Raw genomic sequence first — 21,827 nt, forward strand, 5'->3', positions numbered from 1 at the left:
TTTTTATGTTGATAAAAATGAATTTATAAGGGCATACTCAATGATTTGAATAACATACCTATGATAATAAAAGTTAATGTAACGGTAAATCCATGTAAAAACGGATGACGTACAAGGAATGGTGGATCAGAGGTCCGAGAATGTGTTACAGATCCATCTTGTCCGTGTCTGAGGTTGTAGTCACGGAATGCAACAAATCTAGTAGAAGATCTAGCTTGACATAGGCTTGCATCCAATACAAGCAGTCATTTAATTAATATATGTTACGCAAATACATAAGGTAGCAGCGGATCTCAGGCGTCTGTATATATAATAGAGCAGTAAATATTTGTGAATAAATATATATTACAGACACATTTTAAACATGCTGGGCCAGGGGCCAAGAATCTATTCCGATATGAGCAGCATCTATGAGCTGCTGCAACCCTACCACCCTTTTGAAGGCTGTCGAAGGGGACATGTCCCTAACTTCACCATTTGGACCTCCTGCGAATGCCATCAGCCCAGCACCATCCACCTCAACATCAGCGAAAGGGTTTGGGAAATCACTTAGGTTTTGGTTTAACCGCAGGTTGTCACTGTCACCTAGTAAATGGTACTGATACAATGCTGTAGCCTCCTCCGTTTTGATTACTTTTGGAGCTGTTTTTTCCTTGAGGATGCAGTTTTGTTGCTGTGAGAGGGGCGAGGGCTTGAAGAATAGGTCAGAAAATGATGGATGGTTTCTGGTGTTAGTGAGTTGCGGTGATGCATGCAATGGGAAAAGATAAGGGTGAGAATGAGAGAGGTGATTTTGGTCTTGTAGTTCCAACGGAAAGGAAGCTGGGCTGGGAAGTAAAGGAGGTAAAGAACTTTTTGTTGGAGAAGAAGAAGCATCTGAATGTCCTTGTCCTTGGTTTTGGAGCAATGGAGTTCTCTTTTCCCCGGATTTATGAAATATCCTGCATATCACCCACTCCTCCTGTGAAAATAAGAAACATTGGAACTAGGATCAACATGCATTGATTAAACAGCTAATGGATCGATCGTATCAAAAGAACCACCGAAAAGGTTAATAATAAAAAAATCATGGAGGGAGGTGAAAAGGATGATGTTTGGTTGGTGAAAAGGAAAAGACATGGTGGCATGCTGTAGACGTAGGTGGGTCAACCCAGAAGCAGACAAAAAGTTTAGGAGGGAGTAGGAATGGGAGGTAACTTGATTCGCACGGCGCACGTGCTATAGATTCGGCATTCACCACCATTGTTGAAACAAGATTGAAATTTTAAATATGTATTAATGAGATGTTATTAGAGAAGATGAAACATTAAATATGAAATGAAGAAAAATATAGAATAATAATTGAGGAGTGGTACCTTTGAGATGTGATGAGGGTGAGGGTGAGGAAGGGAAAAGTCACCGTCCAAACGGTACTCATGCATGACCCATTTGGTCTTTTCTCCACGAGGGGCCCTTCCTTTGTAAAAAACAAGGGTCTTCTTCATCCCAAGTAGGGTTCCACTTGATGCACTGAACACTTCCTTGTCCTTCCCAGTGGCTTTCCAGTACCCAGCTCCTGTGGCCCTGTTTGTTCTCAGTCCAGTGGGGTATTTTCTGTCCCTCAAGCTGAACAGATACCACTCTCTCTCTCCCATCTTCGCCACATCTGCTTCCATAACTTTTCTCACATCAATATTCAATACATGTACACCACACACACCATGGAAAACATCCATCTATAACATCATCCAACAATAATATATACCTATTATATGAAATTGCTTAAATTTTGTTCAAACTTTGTTGGAGTTATATAGCTGTCCACTCTCGATCGTTCGGCACAAAGAAATTATTAGGAACAGGAAAAACAAGAACAAGATCCAAAGATGGGAAGTTGATGACGCCATTAGAAATTTGAGGTGACATGCTAGTGGATAGCCCACAATATAATCTTAGTTTTCACGAATTAACCTAAATATGAGGCCGAATCCAGCAGGAACTAACTGTAACTGATATAATAGGATATATAATATCACATAAATATATACCTAATGACTAAAACTCTTTTAATCTGTCTCTGAGCAGGCTTAAAAATAGTATCTACTGTCATCATGAAACTGAGCATGCACACCCTTGTTGTGAGGGTTTGGACAGAAGAATATATACCTGGAAGTTCCCAAGGCTCGCATCTATTGAGATCAACCTCGGCAAACTTGACGGTGGTGAAGCAGCCATTGAAGACTTTTGAAGCGAGGTAAAAGGTTATAAGTTCTTCATCAGTGGGGTGAAACCTGAAACCCGGTGGCAGACCTTGCTCGTTTCTCTTTTCATGATCACTGAGTTCACACAGTACCTCTTCCATTGCCAGCATGTCCTCCTCAAAAATCCACTCAAGCTTTTTCTTTTTTATGCAAAGAAAAGTGAAAGACTCAAGCGATAACTAGCTTTAAGAACAGGAAATAGTGATGAGGAAAAGGGATTGGAGTGAGATATATAATGAATGTTACTGAAAACGAGGGGAGGAGTAGATCGAAACCAACAGGTGAACAGGTATACGTATGAACCTAAACGTGGACATACAGTACAGAATCAAAATTTTCCATAGAGTAAATCAGTTAAAAACTGGAGAGGATAGCTACAAACTATAGTATTTAGTGAACCAAAACTAAGATAATCGTTACGATAATTGTTACAAAGAGAAATTGCTTTTATAATAACGGGAATAGGTGATGAGAACATAAAATAGTTGGATATTATGATCAAGAATTATTGTAAAAAAATAAAATACATAAATGTATACGGTTTGTTTTTAAAACTCATTGTCATTATTACTATATAGTCAAATTTGTCGTTCAGTATTGAAATAATAAAAAAAAACAGTTCCTCGATCGAAAATGAAATCAAATATATAGTTAATGTTATAAAATAGAGCTAAAGTTGGATGCTCGTTCTTGATTGCAGTGGTCCAATTAAGATAAGGTTGTTTAACTCCATTTATTGGAGGTAATTTTTTTGAAATTTTTGTTGGAGGTAAGTTAAACACGAATTCCATAAAATGGTTCTGATAACATCATTCTTTGAAAGTTGATTTTGAAGTTTCTAAACAACTTTTTCCATGGGAAAGTTTTCATCACGTAAAGAACTGTAATGCAGACAATTTTTTCTAGTAAAAAACATCGGCTAACGTTAACAAAACCATAAATAAAGTGCATGGTTTCGAAGCTGATTGTTTAAGGGTGACTGCATTAAGTTCAAGGCCAGTGCACAGTTTAATTAATTTCTTTGGTTTGTGGAAAAGAAAAGGGATTGAATTGCAGCGTCAGAGTTTGAACTGAGAAAGAAAAGATAAGATAAAACCACATGGCCTCACAACAGCGATTATCTCATCACATCACATCACATCACCTATTATTGTCTTCGCGACTTGTTATCTTTTTTTCCTCTTGTCACCAAGAAACTGGCAACTTTGGAAACTGTAACGTTTTTTACGAATCATTTAAACGATTGTGGTTGATGAAGAGAATGAAATTGTGTGTTGTAGTTCTTGAAGAAGCAGGTTTTGAAGTGAAAAAGGTTGAACTGGTTTGCATAAAATTACATTGAAGGAGCAGTTGGTTAAATTAAAGTATGAAGACAGAAGCTGAAAGAATTAAATATGATTAGTGAGAGAGTAAATGATTGTGGTTGGCACCAAATAGGAAATAGGAAATAGGTACTCCCTGATGACGTAGGTAGAGTTATAGGTAGCTAGTGAGTAGTAAACTGTAACAGTAAAAATAGAATGCAGCAGTGTGGTGTATAGCTGAGCAGAGAGAGGTGCAATACTAAATTGTCATTAATTGAAACAAAACATAGAACGCACGTGTATGTGAAAGATAATAGAAATTAAGTAATAATAATAAGAAATAGAAGCATGGCATGAACATTTTGAATGGTGCAGGGAGGAGCTGAGAGCAGGTGCAGGTGCAGGTGCAGATGCATGTGCATGTGCGTAGAGGTTAGATCTTAGTGAGTTGGCCAAGTAAAAGATAACAGCAGAACGAGAATCCAATACGCCATAGGCTACAGTATGTGTAGGTTACATAAGCCTATGTTCTTAGCTCCTGGACCTTCTCTGTGCTGAATTTTCATAATATCTTACCTTCTTTTGCTTCTTCTCTTTCTTTCTCATCATATTGTATTATTTTCTATCTTGCAATGCCATATGCACACATCCCCACCCTCTCTGTGATGTGGGTATGGCATACCAGATTGCAATACCTTCTTCCTCACTCCACACTGCTCACTATCTTCACCTGCCATACACTAATATTTATGGTGCTTTCCAAACACTGCAATTCCCCTTCATTATTTTTCATTCCTAACTTTTCAACCTTACCCTTTTCCACTTTTCTTACCATCATCTATTACTAGGGTTTCATCGCATCCATTTTAGAGGATCCTTTATTCTTGATATATTTCTATTACCACAACACTTTTCTCTCTCTCTTGATTTCATCCTTAAAGAACTGTCTAAAGAAGTGTAGAAGGATACCGAGATATAATTTTTTTTATATTTAATTAATAATTTAGTTTTTTGTTCTTATATTTGTCTTTTATTATATTATAATTGAGTCTGTATTTTATATAAAAAACAAGCTCAACGTTATTTTTTCTGTTAAATTGGTGTGTCAAGTGTCAAAATATAAGTATATATATATATATATATATATATATATATATATATATATATATATATATATATATATATATTAAAATCTATATGTCATCTAACACATTATATTTTCAAAGTAAAAAATATTTAAAATTTGGACATGTATTATACTTAATTTTTAAATATGTGACACTTTAAAATTGTTAATTTAAGAAAATAAGTTAGCTTAAGTCTTTTTTACAATTTAAAAAAAATAAAGATTAAATTAAATAAAAATATATAAAGATAAAAAGAAAAAAAAAACAAATATAAGAATGAAATGCCTATTGAATCATTTAATTTCTTAGCATGGTTTGTTTCTATGCATGCATAAACGTATCCGTCTCAAATTTATACTGAAAGACAAAAACATTTCAAAATGTGATATTTAAATAACATTTAACTTAAGAATTGCATTATGATTTCAAGATTTTTTTTAGACTTCTTTAGATTGTGTGGGAAAAAAAGAATTAGTAAGGAATGTTGAGAATTTATTTTGGAACGTTTTAAATGGATATAAAAATTTGAACGTGAGAAATTTATATAGAAAAAAAAAGGAAATAATTTGGTACGGCTATATACAATAATGGGTAACCGTTAGGACTTAGGATATGCAACAAGTTAGCGTATGAACTACATGTACGTACGCTGTACGTACTCTCTGTTATCATAGCTTGGGCCGTATTGACAGGAACCATACATAATAAAAGAGCAATAATAACAAGGACAAATACTGCAGACGGACAAAAACACAAGCTTAGGTATTGACCACATTTAAAAAATAAAAAATTCTCTTCTCATAATTTTAATTTAATTTTTCTCTCTTTCCTTTATATACATTTCACATAATATTCCACAACAAGCAAAAATTTCCTCACATAACACTCGTTTTAACGTCTTATTTCTTTTTTCTTTTCTTTATATTCGAATTAAATTCCAATATAGAAACTGTAGCGGCACCCACACAGGATCCAGTTATAAGAAATCAATAAAATGGCATACATAATAAAGATAAATTCGGTGATAATGTAATATGTCATTAAATGTCAGTGTATACTATTTACTCTTAGAATATATGCCATTTTTTTTCCAAAGAAAGAATTTCCTAAAAGTTACTTCTATGATTTAGTTAAGTTTGGTGTAACGTGAATGATAAATTATTTAAATTTTTATATTAGATAAAAATAAATATTCTATAATATATATATATATATATATATAAACTTATTATTTTAAAATTTTGGATTAAAATTTATATATAATTAAAAAAATTTCCTTTAAAAAAGAAAAACTATCACATGGGTTTTCTACAAAAAAGGAAGGTGGTTTATAAACCAAATTTTAATAAAAGAAAATTAAAAGTTGTGTTTTTTAGAAAATCTTTTTAGAATAATATGTCAATCTGTTCATATAAATAACAATAATATATATATATATATATATATATATATATATATATATATATATATATATATATATGATAATGTGTTAATTAGTATTTTTATAATTTTAAAGTTAAAATAGACTTGTAATAGACTTATATTTAAGTCAAATATTTGTACCCATCAAACCTTTAATTTAGGTCAAACTTATATCTAAAGACTTGCAATTTAGGTCAAACTTAAAGTGTTATCTAACTTGACTATTTATACTCTCAATTACACAAATCACATGTTCGATTTTTTTTAGTATAAGCACTCGAGGGATTAATTTATTACAATAACCAGCATCTTAAGGATCTCTTCAAATCAATTTTGTAATTTCGTTTTATGTAGAATGATCAAATTGTATCGAACAAGTTTAACATCATAACCGTTATGAGTCTTAAAAAATAAAAATAATAATAGATTATCACACATTTATATTTAATAAGAGTAAAAAAATTATAAAGAGTGAATTTTTGTAATTATTTTTTTTAAAAAAAGTAAAATATAAAAAAAAAATCAAATAAATATAAAAGAATTATGTGGGTAAAAGTATATTTTTACATAATAAAGAAGCTTATCATAACCTAGTTTCTGCTCAAAGCAAAATCCAAGACTACCATACTTGAAACCGACTTTTCATATAATAAATATTAGTTATAACTAAATAATATGCAATCACTTTAGCTATCTTCATGAAAATAAAAGTATTCTTGGCGTATAAAAAATCATTCTACATGTGAAGGTTCTCCTGCTCCTGTAAAAGGAACTCTTCCATACACAATCTTGTGCCACATTTATATATTAATAATCAAAGGCATATGACTTAGTATTATGCTTTGATGTAAAGGCAGCAAGAAAAATATACTTGAAGACTACTACTACTACTCAGTGTGCCCTGCAATAACACTCCCAACAGACTTTACTTCAAAGTATCATCACACAACCTATATATATATATATATATATATATATGTATATATACTCCTCTGTTTTCCCATTCTTCTTCATCCCTTTTCTCTCATACTCACACTTCAACAACTCTAGCCATGGCTTTCTCCTCCAAGCTACTTCTTCTTGCTTCCTTCTGCCTACTTGCTTCCTTATCTTTTGGCCGGGATTTCTCCATTGTGGGCTATTCATCTGAGGACTTAAAGTCCATGGACAAGCTCATTGAACTCTTTGAATCGTGGATGTCAAGACACGGCAAGATCTACGAGAGCATTGAGGAGAAGCTGCTTAGGTTTGAGATTTTCAAGGATAACCTAAAGCACATAGATGAGAGGAACAAGGTGACCAGCAGCTACTGGCTTGGGTTGACCGAGTTTGCTGATTTGAGCCACCAAGAGTTTAAGAACAAGTATCTTGGTCTTAAGGTTGACTACTCTAGAAAGAGTGAATCTCCAGAAGAGTTCACTTACAAAGATGTCGAATTGCCAAAGTCAGTGGATTGGAGAAAGAAGGGTGCTGTAACACAAGTCAAGAACCAAGGTTCATGTGGTAAGTATATCTGTTATACCAAACATTGTTCAATGATCTTTGTAGAAAGACTTCATTTCTTAGATAAAATACTGTGTATAAACGTTATAAGAACTTGATTGAGTTAAATTCAAATTCAAACCCTAAAATAGTACGTCAGAACTTGTTTTGACAAATATGGAACCACCACCCAGGTATTTTCAGTATTACAAACATCATGGTCCTTTGTTCATAATTAATTGTTGATTATTGTTTCAGGTAGCTGCTGGGCATTTTCCACTGTTGTAGCAGTTGAGGGAATAAACCAGATTGTGACCGGAAATTTGACATCATTGTCTGAGCAAGAGTTGATTGACTGTGACAGAACTTACAACAATGGTTGCAATGGGGGTCTCATGGACTACGCATTCTCCTTTATAGTAGAAAATGGTGGACTCCACAAAGAGGAAGACTACCCATACATCATGGAGGAAGGTACCTGCGAGATGACAAAGGTAGTCTAAGCAAACATCAACTCTAACCTAACCTAGCACCGTCATAGGATGTTAAACTTGCCCATTAACATATTTTCGATCGGTTGTTCCACAGGAAGAAACTGAAGTTGTTACTATTAGCGGGTACCATGACGTGCCACAGAACAATGAACAGAGCCTATTGAAGGCTCTTGCAAACCAACCCCTCAGTGTGGCCATAGACGCTTCAGGAAGAGATTTCCAATTTTACAGCGGGGTATGTTTTACTATAAACTACTACAAAAACGTGGTTATTTTTATCAGAGAAACTGGTTTCAACTAAAACATGTTTTTTTTTTTTTGTTTAAAATTAACGTAGGGTGTTTTCGATGGACATTGCGGAAGTGACCTAGATCATGGTGTAGCAGCTGTTGGATACGGAACTGCGAAAGGTGTGGACTATATCACTGTGAAGAATTCATGGGGTTCTAAGTGGGGAGAAAAAGGATACATTAGAATGAAGAGAAACATTGGAAAACCTGAGGGAATCTGTGGAATCTACAAGATGGCTTCTTATCCCACTAAGAAGAAATAAGATTCATCTATGCTTACCCCATTGTTGTGTCTCAATTTCTTTCCTTCATTCTACCTGTTTCAGCTTTTCCTTGAAAACAATGTAACTTTTCCCACATACTGATAATAAAAATTTCGTTAACTCTTCTCGTTATTCCCTTAAATCTTCAGGGATTTTTCCTTCTTCATTCTTCTATGTTTCCTTTCCAAAACCGAAAGATGCAGAACTCAGACCACAGTTACCACTCTAATTTAAAGTAGTGTAATGAGAGCACACACATATATATATGATCACCATGACAAGAACATAGCACACCTTTCGTCTAGGGTTGTCTTAGAAAAATAGTCTCATACACTATAATTAAAAGAAAAAAATATAACATTATTCTGTATTGTGAAATTTGCTATGCACCCAAAATTTTAACACGATATCAGACCAAATCCTAAAAGACTTCTCTATTACTCTACTCTATCTACCCTGATAATATGGTATCGATAACATGATTATGAGAAACAAAAGCCGTTGTTTTAACATTTATCAAATTATTTAATTAAAAAAAACATAGCCTTTTTATTATATTTGTTTAAGAAGACACTGATAATTGATATTCAAAATATAAATAATTACAATAACAGAAGTATGAGTGAAAAAAAAAATCCATAGTTTTAGCATTTGTTATACATGGATTAATTTTAATATTTTTACTATTTGTTTAAAATTTGGAAAACACCAAAACATTAAAAAGAACTATATTTCTAATTATTTTAAACAATTACTTCGAATAACTTCTAGAAGATAACGATTAATTTATTTTTTTTAAAAAGCAATTGTTATAGAAAACTGTGTATTATATTTATAAATAAGTAAATAACTTTTTTACACAACTTTAAAATTACGTTGTCGAAATGCTTAAAGATCAGTTTTAGTTTTCATAATTTGCAGAATGTGATCAACAATCTAATTAATTTAATAGAATAAGAAATAGAATGAAGAATTCCTGCTACTCTACTTCGACCAACAAACCTCGACTAATTTAATGTAATTAATATTAATCTTCATAAGATTGTGAAGGTAGAGTGAAGACTAAATAGATTAGGTATTATTACCACCGAAACAACTAGGATATTAAGGAAAAACTTTCAACTTAAGAATCGATTACAAATTTCAAGAACCCGATGAAAACGTTTCCACCATCTCATGATCTTACATGCCTCAAAATCTCTTGAATCACCCGAGTGCAGATATTGTTTTCTTTCAACTTTTCTTTATGGAAAATTAATAAATACAGTTGTTGTTCTTTCAAAGAGAAATCTCAACCAAGTAATCCTTCTAACACGTTTTTTAACCTTTCACCAGAAATATATACATATATATATATATATTATTTACATATGTGTTCAATCAATGTTTGAAGCCTTTGTCTTGCATTAATCTAGTTGGTCCGAAACATAAGTAAAATATATAGTATCCGAATAAGTTCTCCTACTGCACCGAAATTACGGCATGTGATATAGTATTACTATGCTTTGATGTAAAGCCACGTCAAAAGAACATGCATGCTTGAAGCATACTACTCATAACAATTCCAAAATCTAAAGCACAAAACCTATATATATATAAGGCTCTCTTTCCTATTCTTCTTCATCCCTTACCTATTCACATTATTCAACAACCATAGCCATGGCTTTCTCCTCCTCTAAGTTACTTCTCCTTGCCTGTTCCTTCTGCCTGTTCTCATCTTTGGCTTTTGGACGCGATTTCTCCATTGTGGGGTACTCATCGGAGGACTTAAACTCCATGGATAAGCTCATTGAACTCTTTGAATCGTGGATGTCTAGGTACGGCAAGATTTACGAGAGCATTGAGGAGAAGCTGCTGAGGTTCGACATTTTCAAAGACAACTTAAAGCACATAGATGAGAGAAACAACGTGATCAGCAACTACTGGCTTGGGTTGAACGAGTTTGCTGATTTGAGCCACCAAGAGTTCAAGAACAAATATCTAGGGCTTAAGGTTGACTACTCTAGAAGGAGAGAATCCCAAGAAGAATTCACTTACAAGGATGTTGAATTGCCAAAATCAGTTGATTGGAGAAAGAAGGGTGCTGTAACGCAAGTCAAGAACCAAGGTTCATGTGGTAAGTATATACATAATCGTAATTATGATTCATGGTCCTAGCTACTCAAGAAATTATTATATTGTTTGTGATTCTAGCTTTTATCTGTGACACAATAATATAAGAAACATGATTCCGTGTCAAATAGAGATTAACAGCTCTATATGATATCATCTAGCCATTAATGACATGGTTAATTACCATGTTGATTGTTGCAGGTAGCTGCTGGGCATTTTCCACTGTTGCAGCGGTTGAAGGAATAAACCAACTTGTGACGGGAAATTTGACATCTTTGTCTGAGCAAGAATTGATTGACTGTGACAGAACTTACAACAGTGGTTGCAATGGGGGGCTCATGGATTATGCATTCTCTTTTATAGTAGAAAACGGTGGACTCCATAAAGAGGAAGACTATCCTTACATTATGGAGGAGGGTACTTGCGAGATGACAAAGGTAACCTAAACAAAATTCAAGTTTAAAGTAACATCGCTATCAGATAGATAAGCTAAAAGTCTTTCACCTGTTCCATCACCAGGAAGAAACTGAAGTTGTCACAATTAGCGGGTACCATGACGTCCCACAAAACAATGAACAGAGCCTATTGAAGGCTCTTGCGAACCAACCCCTCAGTGTGGCCATAGAGGCTTCAAGCAGAGATTTCCAATTTTACAGTGGGGTACGTTAAATTATAAACCAAGTGTTACTATGATGGCAAATATGGCTACTTTTTTCTTATAGAAGAAACTAGTTTTAATAAACTGAGTTTAATTGATTGCTGTATTCAGGGTGTTTTTGATGGACATTGCGGAAGTGACTTAGATCACGGAGTGGCAGCTGTTGGATACGGAACTTCAAAAGGAGTGGATTATATCATCGTGAAAAATTCATGGGGATCTAAGTGGGGAGAAAAAGGGTACATAAGAATGAAGAGAAACATCGGAAAACCTGAAGGAATCTGCGGAATCTATAAGATGGCTTCTTATCCTACCAAGAAGAAATAAGATAAAAGAACATTTCCTTAATAGCTTACTCCACTCGTGTCTCAATTTGTTTCCATCTACTAATCCATTCTCAGTGTCTGCTTATTTCAGCTTGTCCATAGAAACAATCAAACAGTGTAACGATTTCTATGTGATAATAAAATGATTTAATCTTTACATTATTTCCTTGAGCGAATGTAGCCTTTTCCATGTCATCCATTAATATAGCTTTTCATTATTCCTTTTTTGGATGAAAAGTTGCTACAAATGTCTGAAGTTTTATAAAGGTGTAAATGAAGTTTACACCATGCAATATCGATCTAAACAATGAAGACCCCTTTGTTCTGACATTTATTACATTACAAAATCTTATACTTGAAAAAAAAATCATATTTCAGATGATTTCGAACAAATTTTGTGAATAGTGAAAAAAAATCAATGCTTTCAAAATAAAATATATATATTTTTTAATTTTCCAAACGAAAATTCTTTTATATTTTCTATAAAATCTCTAAAAAAATACTTTTACACAACTTGAAATTGCCCATTTTAAAAGGTTAAACTAACGGCCTTAGTTTTAATGATGTTATGCAGGAAAATGTTTGTCGATCATGACTGATGTAAACAGAATAGGAAATAGTATAAAAACAATATAACAGCCTAACAATAATGATCATAAAATTACGGAGATAGATAGATAGATAGGGTGAGAGACTAACTAGATTAAGTATTATTACCACCAAACAACTGGGCAACAGGAGAAAGTTTGGACACATGGACCGACAACAAATTCCAATAAAACAGATGAGAAAGTCTCCGCTATCTAATCATGATCCTACACGATGGTCCTAGAACACAACTACATTCTGCCAGAATCTCGTGAATCACCCAAGAGCACATACACTAGTATCTGTCGCAATATCTAACCAAATTAAGCTACAAGATCATATGTATTATCCCTCAAATGTTCATCCTCCAACTAACATTACACAAAGCTAATGTAACAGGTGTCTTCAATGAGTAATACCATGACAAGTGAGTAGAACCTGATGTGACACTACAGAAAACAGTGATGAGTGAAGAGTCAAGTTTACTTCCAGGGCATGCCTGAAAAGCCTGGCGTTGGGGTGGTGCTGTTGATATTGTTGATATTGTTGATGCAGTCTCCTGTGCTTTGGTTTAGTGGGCTCCCACTCCCGACCCCACCTGAAGATTCACTCAGAGTGCCCCTTGATGGTGAGCTGCTTTGGCCACCAGCTGTGGCAACCTTTTCTGCTGCAGATACATTCCTCATCCGCTTTGCAGACTTGGATTGCTTGCCATCGGAAACAAAACTAGCCAAAACAATCTACAAAAGCAGACACCACGTTTAGAGGCCAAACAAACTGACAAACACATAACATGCACTTAAAGATGAAGGATTATGAGCTTTTTATAAACTTGTTAACATTTTTTCTTCTTTAAACAATGTATGAATAAAACATAAACAGATGAATAAATAAAGAAAACGCACCTGAACAGGGGAGGCAGCCACCAAAAGGCCTGCGACTCCACCCCCCAAAACGCGGCCGTCTGGCCCTGACAAGGACACACTCAGGCCTCCAGTTCTTCCGCCATGAGAACCATTTTCAGTAAGAAACAAAGAACCACCAAGTGATAAGATCTCAAATCGCCCCTGAAAACAAATAACAAATATATACAAAAGACTAAGAACAGATCTACTTGTCCACTATGAGCATGCAACTAGCTCAAATACAACTAATAAGAATGTCGAAACTGGAAACACACTAAATTTGTCAAAAGAATCTCTGCATTTAGAGCATCAAAATAATTGATAGATATACACAAAAACATATACAATTAATAAGGATGTCGAAACTGGAAACACACTAAATTTATCAAAAGAATCTCCGCATTTAGAGCAACAAAATAATTTATAATAATTTATAAATATATAATTTTGACTTGAAGACGAACCTCATAAGTCACAGTTCCACCAGACGATGCAGGCTGTCGAAGTGTCACATTAGATATGGATCCATTTGCACTTAAGATGCAAACATTTCTAGAACCACTCTGGGAAATTGACATAATTCTTGCTGACAAATCCTGAATATCAAAATATACATTAAAGAAACACAATATTAAGTTCCAGCAGAAAGTCATAACAGAATTACATTTATACATCAGATTCAAGTTTTCGAATTCGAGAATTTATTTTAAATTTGTGGAATTTTGTACCCAATGTAAAAGATAATACTAAATTTTATTATTAATGACATATACACATAACATAACCCTCTTAACACAAAAATAATTCAATATGTCGGCATCAAAATAAAAAATAAAAGGAACAAATCACAATAATAAAATACAATAGTACACCAGTGCTAAATAAAATTAAACTACACAGATGTCTAAATCATATATAAATTCACATCAACACAAGTTCTTAATATGAAAATATATGTTCTTAATATGAAAATATAGTGGGACCAAAATTATATTTGATTTCAAACTTGACCCAAGAATTTATATAAGTTTACTCTAAATTTAGAGTTTATCCGAGTTCATTATAGTAAGTTAACTGCGTAGAAGATAAATTCTTAAAAATTTATTTAACTTCAGTGCTTCACCAACCTGCATCATATACGTAATTTATTTCTTCTTTTGAAAGATCAAATTTGCCACTTGGTGTCTTCTACAATTAATAACACTTTCTATATAAATCTTCCATTATGTGATCCATACAAAGTTACAAAAATAGCTAATCAAGTTAGTTCCTACTTGGCAATTTCATAAAGTTCGCAAGAGAAGGAACGTATTAATCAATACCCCTATCGCCAACCACATTCATCAAACATCAGATTAAAGCTTTAATTAAACTATAAATGTACTGATAAGAGGCATGGAACAGAAATTATTGAACAGGAATGCACAAACAAAAAAAATAAAATTATCTAGAAAAATAAAAGACCACAGCAGTAATTCTCAACCAAAATAATTTACTTAGTATTTTATAAGATTAAGCAGATACCTCTCCAGCTTTCACGGTAATGACATGCGGAGTAAAGAAACCTCCTGGCCCTGTACAAAGATTCAATCAGAGAATACCATTCCAAGTACTGAAATTTAATCCATAATTTCTTGAGCAAAACAAAGCAAATTTCTTCAAAATAATAGTAAATATAAATTAGAAAGTAGCAATCTAAAATAGCAATTATATATCCAATATAACATTGTACACCAGAAAATGAGAAATCGCACATTCAGGGAAAACAAAAATAAAATGCACTGAATAAATGGGAACAACCTCAACAGCACATGACACACGGGCAAAAGAGTAATTTTGAAAATCATAGAATAATAGATCCCAGATTATATATAGATAAATAAATAATAAAAAAATATAATAGCAAATACCCCTTCATAGACACACACCCCGAAGGTGGAGGAAGAAAAATAAAACTAAGCAAAAAAAATAAAAAAATGCTGCTGTCGGAAGGTATACACAGTTTTTAAAGAAAAAAAAAACAGTAAAGCTTATCCTATAAAACAACAGACAAGAAGAAAAGTGAAAGGAAAATTGAAGACAAAGGAAAAAGCAGTTACCAGAAAACTTTGAGCTTTTCTTATTCTTGTTAACAGAACCACGAGGTCTGCCCCTACGCTTCCCGGTACCGGCAGAGGCAGAATCAGAGAGAGGAGCCGTCGGAAATGCCCCACCGGAATGGCCAACAGGTACCGAGGCCCCACCAGGAGGAGAGGTAGTGTTCAAGCTCAAAGCCATGCCACCATCAGGCCCGTATTTCCTGGGCCTTCCCCTCTTTCTCTTGAGTGTCTCAGTGGAGTTATCCACCATGCCCTGGGGATGGGTATGGCCCAGGCCCAAGCCCGGAGGCACACTCACTGGAGAGGATTCACCCCCGTTGATGTTGTTGATGTTGATGGTAGGGGCGCCGAAAACCGCGGCCCCATCAGCAGCAGCATAGTCCATACGCATGTTTTGATGAAGTTGAGGTTGTTGTTGTTGAGGTTGGGATTGAGGGTTGTGCATCCCAACCGAGAATTGGTCCCTGGTTACCATGTCAGATCCCGACATGCTCATGTTTAGGTCTCAGTGCAGATTCAAGAACAACAACAACTGCAATTTGAACATTTGTGAGAACTCAGGTTAATATAACCCCTAGGGTGATCCTATTATGGTATGTCTTATCATAAGTGGTAACTTCATAAATCCTCCCTCTCTCTACACCCTCAATACAATACAATCGCCCTCTTTCCTTTTTCTACTTACATAGTACAACTACACAATTCAAATTCAAATTTCAAAATCAACTAAGTATTGCTCATAAATGAAATCCACACATTGTTTTACTTTCCTCTTTAAATTTTGCAGTGGATTGCAAATTTTTTACCTTCCTCCCAAAACCCCAAAGGAAAGAGGGAAAACAAGGCACAAAATCCAAACCCTAATTTTACAATCCAGCAAAACAGTAAAAAAATCTTCAGAAATTGGATGAAATTGCAGAGTTTACAGGAGGAGAATTTTGGTTAAGATTGTGGTTTATATTAAATATTGAATTTTGGATGGAAAGAATTGTTTTTTAATTTGCAGGGACAATCGGGTTAAAAAATAAAAGCAGAAAAATATTGGAGAGGAATATTGCTGACATAGGAAAAAATAAAAAAATATGTGAAACTTACCAATGAGTTTGATGGAAAATAAAATTGCTGAGAGTGAGAATTATGGCAGGGAAAATGGTGAGATTTAGGATAGAAACGCGATGGCGCTCCCTTCTCGCAATAGATTTGATTTCTTTTCTATTTTATTTTTTTAGTTTATTCTTAAATATAGGTCTGAAAACATGTTTTTCCTGGTATGCCCCTAGTGCTATATAACATTAATTAATTAGTATTTTGAAAAAGGAGGTAAAACAAATGTGCTAAAATTGGGTTTGGTTTGGTTTCAAAAAAGAATGAGATTCAGTTTTGATAAGCTTATCCTGTTCATGCAGTGCCCTTCCTGACATCTGTCCATTCTTTTTTTATTATTATTATTTTCACTCTCAACTTTATATTTAAGCTCTTAAAAAAAAACTAAGTTTTGACATAAATTAAATTAGAAATACATAAAAAAATTTATAAATTAATTTTGATAGAACTTTTTTCCTTAGAAGCACTTAGGAAAAGAGTTTGTCTAAACATGTTAATAAAATTCACAAAGTTATTATTTATTATAGTTTTATAATTCTTCTTTAATAACTATACTTAAATAAATATTAAATACCTATAATGAATTCTATGTATTTCTTTCAAAATCAAGACAATAAGTGGAATTTGCAAAGTCTGTTCAGAAAGACTGGAAGTTAATACTTCTGAAAAATATAGTATGTTATAAATAAATTAAAAATATATTTAAAAATGAAAATAATTAAATTATTATAATACCTAATATAAATTTTTTATACATAATATTTTTTTAATAGCAAAAGCCAATAGTACATAGAAAATTTTAAAAATTTTACTGTGTTAATAATATCATTTATAAATGATATTATTACTATTTTATTTAATGTGTAATAAATTAATATTGATGGGTGATTAATAATTATGTGTCATATCATTAATGTTTTGAAAGTAGTAAATACACTATAGTCCAAAAAAAGTAGTAAATATAATATTTATTATACTATATATTTATATATATATATATATATAATATTTCACATGTATTTACTTCTATTTTATGATAAAAAAATATTATTACAACTATAAAATTAAATATAAATAATTTTATAATATTATTACACATTTATTTATTTATTTTATAAATAATTTTTAATTAAAATATGATCAAATCATAATAAAACAGATAAAATTTAAAGAATCGATAAATGATAAAATTGATAAAATAATTATTTTATTTTAAAAATATTTAAATATAAAATTAAAAAATTAAAATGAAAAAAGATCCATTTATATATTTAAAAAATTATTGTATAAATAATACTATATATAACTTATTAGAATTTTATTTATAAAATAAATTTAGTATTTAATGGTCCATAAGTATTGATATATTATTTTATAAAATAATTTTAAAATAACAATGATATTAATATTTATTTGCATAAGAAATATAATGCCGATTTAATAGTTAATAAATTATATTACTGAAATCATTTAAGTAATTTTCAAATAATATATCTCTATAGTCATATGTAAGTGAACTTAAAGTTTTATTAAGGGAAGAATACAATTTTAATGTTAATATATATTTCAATTCATATATAAAATTTTACATAGAATCACAGAATGTGAAATACTAGTAAAACCAATATTCTTAGGATAACTTTTTAACTGTCAAAACAAATGGTTGTAACCAAAGCATCTTAGAGATATTGAAAAAGATTATTATTTTAAATTCAGATGAACAAAAATTATAAAAATAATTACATTTTTTTAAAATTATAACATTCTTATGAAATAAATCTTAGTATAAAATAATAATGGCATATTATGATATTAATAAATGCTAAAACTATTTACTTCAACAGTTATATTAATAAATTTTGTATTTTAATGTTATTTATAAATTTTTAATGCTGACATATTTTAAAATGTGGTAACTTATAAATATTTAAAAGTTATTTGAAAGATACAAATTACATAATTATTACATATGCATAAGTTAAATATTAAAACTGCCCACATTTAAAGTTCTTTACGAATAATTATGAAAATCAATTTAAAGGGATAGGTAAAAACAATTTATATTAATACATAATTATTTTTCTAACTGTTTTCTTAGAAAATTAATTTTATATTTTGTCTTATTATATTTTAAAATCATAAATTCATAATTCGGAGAAATATTAAATACGTTTTTATTCTTTAACTTTTATTAAAAATTATAAATATTATTTTTTAAAATTTAGTTTAATTTACTCGACAACTTAAAAAATGTGTAAATTTAATTATTTTAATTAAATTTTATAAGGTTTATTTCACTTTTCAAACATGTTTTATAATAACATTTAGATATTCAATTTAACATATTTTTATTTCAATGTTAACTCAACATCAAATAAATTTAACAAAATTTAATTAAAAAAATTGAATTCACGAGTTTTTAAAGATAAAAATCTAAATTAATTCAAAATTTTGAAAATAAACTAATTATAATTTTTAATAAAAATTGAAGAATTAAAAACATATTTAATTATATATATTTTATTGTCATATGAAATATAGTAAAATGTAAAAGAACGAAATATTTTCTACAATTAACTTTAATATTCTTACTAGTTTATAAAACTCATTGAAGAGTAATTACTAATGTAAAAAATATTAAATAAAAAATCATTAAATAATAATAAAGAAATATTTACACATTATGTTTTACACACACATATTACTTTTAAATATATAATTAAAATTAATATAAATATTAAATTATAATGTATTCAATAAAATAGTATATAACTTCTGTAACAAAATGTCTATAATTCCAATAATAAATAATAAAATTTATATCTATTAATGTATATGTGGAGTCTGCCTGCATTTTATATTTTAATATTGAAAATAAAATTAATGTGATTAATCTTTTTTAAATGTTATATATAGAGTAATTAATCTACATGTTGTAATACATTACAAAATAATATTTTTACTAAGTTAAATGTAATATAAATGGAATTATAGTAATATAATTTTAATTGAAATATATAGTATAGTAATGTTAACATAAAGAATTGTAGTTAATTATAGGTAATAATATACTATATTAATGCTAATAACATTTTTTTAGAGAACTTTGTATTAAAGATGTCATTAAATATTTTACTCTATAAATAAGATTAATTATTTAATATTTTACCGATAAAATTTAAATAACTAATATTTTATACTTTTGAAATAATTATTAGTATAAATAATTAATATTTATATTAATTGAAGTTTAGAACTACCAAATTGATTAGGCAAAAGTCAGAGGGTGAGTTGATTAGGCTTAAGAGTCGAGGTGAACGGATCAGAGTCACTCGATTAAGCCATGTTGGTCTGTAACGAAGATCGAGTACAATTGGTCCAAGTCGAAGGGGCAATTTGAGTTAACCTGAATAGAATATCAAGATGGATCAACCCTAGTTGAAGGTTGAGATAATTAATTTTGGTCAAAATTCAAGACAAGTCGACCTTCATCGAAGTTCGAGGCGAGTCGAAGGTCGAGTTAAGTTAATGCTGTCAAAATGGTTAGAACCTATAGTAATTTAGCCCACCATGAGTTTGAGCCGGGTTGGATAGAAAAAAATATTAAAATTTCGATAAAGGACCAATTTTAAGCAAGCTCGACTTACTAAAAACTCAACTCACTCGAGTAGAACCCGTCTAATTTTACTTTTTGAGCTTGCTTTTGGATTATATTTTGGAGTTTAAGAAGATTTTGGATTTGTATTGTATTTTTTTTTATTTTGAATTGGTTTTGAAATTTAACAACATTTTGGATTTAAATTTACTTAGATTTGAATTAAAAAAATTTGTAACTTTTTTTAATTGAAAAAAAAAATTATAATTAAGTCAATAAGTCAACTCATTTAACCTACTAACCCATGGTGAGCCAGACTAGTGAGCGAGACAAAAAAAATCATTGTAGGCTAGGCTAAGTGATCCATTTTGACAGCACTAAGTTGAGTAAGCTCATGCTAAAGGTCAAGCTAAGTAGGCTCCACCTTAAGGCTCAGCCCAATCGGTTGGAGCCAAAGGGTTGAACTGAGCCGACTCGGGCAAAAGACTAAGCTGAGTTAGTCTAATTGAAGGTCGAGACCAGTTGGCCTGGATCAGAGATTGAGACAGGTCAACATTAATTGAAAGTCAAACTAAGTCGATATAAGTCAACATTGGTTGAAGTCTAAGACAATTTAGCATTAGGCTGAAGGTTAATTCGAGTAGGCCTAAGGTGAAGGATGTCTATTCGAGTAGGCCTAAAGCAAAGGTTGAGCTGAGTAGGTATAGGCTGAAAGTAGAGTAAGATCACCAAGAATGAAGGTCTAGTCTAGCATGCCTGAATCAAAGAGTTAAGCTGAGTCGACTCAGACGAAAGATTGAACTAAATCGACTGGAATCTTGAAGCATTGCTATAGATAGAAATGAGTTGACTCGCCGAAGTTTGAGTCAAGTAGACTCATAATCAAGATGAGTTGACCTAAGCTAAATGTTGGGATTAAATTGAATATGAGTTGACTTTTTTATATCTATGTACTCTTTTAATCATGATTAAGGAAGAATTTGAAAACATGTGGAATTTCAACTTTTTTTAGTGTCTATAGTTTCAGTTATTTGAAATAATTTTTTTTTAAATTTTTCTCTAAACCAGTCATTTTACTTTAATAAATTTCAAATTCTTCAAATAAATTAATTATTTTCTTAAATTTTATTTTCTAAATATAACGTAATTTCATGATATGATAGTGTAATTTTTTTCACCACTTTTAGTGTCAAAATTTGTAAGATTTTCCTTTTTAAATTTAAGATGAATTAAAATAAAATAAGTCGAGTTAATTATATTTTCACAATGAAATTTTAATCAACACTCTAATATAAATTTCATTTTGTAGATATGAGATCATATTTATTTATTTAGTCCAAAATATTTATGAGTAGAGTTTGCGATAATTTTAGTATTTTTTTTTTTGTAAATATTTAATTTTAACCATTTCTTCTTCTAAATATTTAGTAACCTTATGTGTTTGTATTTTTGTAATTGTGAGATTAACCTCAACCTTGTATAACTATTCTTTTACGCTACATTACCTTCATTGATAAAGATGAAGTAAGAAACCTTCCAACGAGTGAATGAATTGAAGATTAAGAAGGACAATTAATATTAAAATTGCATATTTTTTTTGCATTGGACCTTTGTAATTGTACATTGTAATTAGTTTTTTCATGGACACTATTTTTCTGTATGAGTTATATGGTTTATTGGATTACCTAATTAGTGATGAGCCAATTAATCTTGGTTCATAATATAAATACTCTATTATGTTACTTTTATCAAAAGATTAAAAATCATTTTATAAATTGAAGTGTGTGTTAGAATCTTTGGTAAAACTTTGTATTCTTA

At 31.1% G+C, this 21,827-nt stretch overlaps 4 protein-coding genes across 4 annotated transcripts; 2 read left to right on the plus strand and 2 right to left on the minus strand.

The window, feature by feature from the left end:
* Window positions 1-219: 219 nt before the first annotated feature.
* Window positions 220-2,620, minus strand: LOC108342645 (protein CUP-SHAPED COTYLEDON 3). The gene is made up of 3 exons (XM_017580439.2): window positions 2,146-2,620; window positions 1,356-1,645; window positions 220-961 (listed from the first exon to the last, which is right to left on the minus strand). Exons 1-3 carry the CDS (start codon window positions 2,348-2,350, stop codon window positions 359-361), a joined length of 1,098 nt encoding a protein of 365 aa, XP_017435928.1. The 5' UTR covers window positions 2,351-2,620; the 3' UTR covers window positions 220-358.
* Window positions 2,621-7,094: 4,474 nt separating this feature from the next.
* LOC128196290 (cysteine protease XCP2-like) lies at window positions 7,095-8,754 on the plus strand (the record flags this gene model as incomplete). The annotated part of the gene is made up of 4 exons (XM_052876550.1): window positions 7,095-7,596; window positions 7,834-8,069; window positions 8,164-8,304; window positions 8,407-8,754. Coding segments are annotated over 4 exons (1,095 nt in total), but the record flags the coding sequence as incomplete, so codon positions are not given.
* A 1,496-nt stretch (window positions 8,755-10,250) lies between these two features.
* Window positions 10,251-11,880, plus strand: LOC108341312 (cysteine protease XCP2). Its single transcript, XM_017579014.2, has 4 exons — window positions 10,251-10,738; window positions 10,936-11,171; window positions 11,254-11,394; window positions 11,504-11,880. The coding sequence occupies exons 1-4, from the start codon at window positions 10,282-10,284 to the stop codon at window positions 11,717-11,719; spliced, it is 1,050 nt and encodes a 349-aa protein (XP_017434503.2). The 5' UTR covers window positions 10,251-10,281; the 3' UTR covers window positions 11,720-11,880.
* A 525-nt stretch (window positions 11,881-12,405) lies between these two features.
* LOC108341083 (AT-hook motif nuclear-localized protein 10) lies at window positions 12,406-16,532 on the minus strand. Its single transcript, XM_017578702.2, has 6 exons — window positions 16,406-16,532; window positions 15,311-15,842; window positions 14,736-14,785; window positions 13,676-13,807; window positions 13,212-13,373; window positions 12,406-13,046 (listed from the first exon to the last, which is right to left on the minus strand). Exons 2-6 carry the CDS (start codon window positions 15,804-15,806, stop codon window positions 12,789-12,791), a joined length of 1,098 nt encoding a protein of 365 aa, XP_017434191.1. The 5' UTR covers window positions 15,807-15,842; window positions 16,406-16,532; the 3' UTR covers window positions 12,406-12,788.
* Window positions 16,533-21,827: the final 5,295 nt, after the last annotated feature.

The sequence above is a fragment of the Vigna angularis genome, chromosome 4 (assembly GCF_016808095.1).
Source record: "Vigna angularis cultivar LongXiaoDou No.4 chromosome 4, ASM1680809v1, whole genome shotgun sequence".
Classification (NCBI taxonomy): domain Eukaryota; kingdom Viridiplantae; phylum Streptophyta; class Magnoliopsida; order Fabales; family Fabaceae; genus Vigna; species Vigna angularis.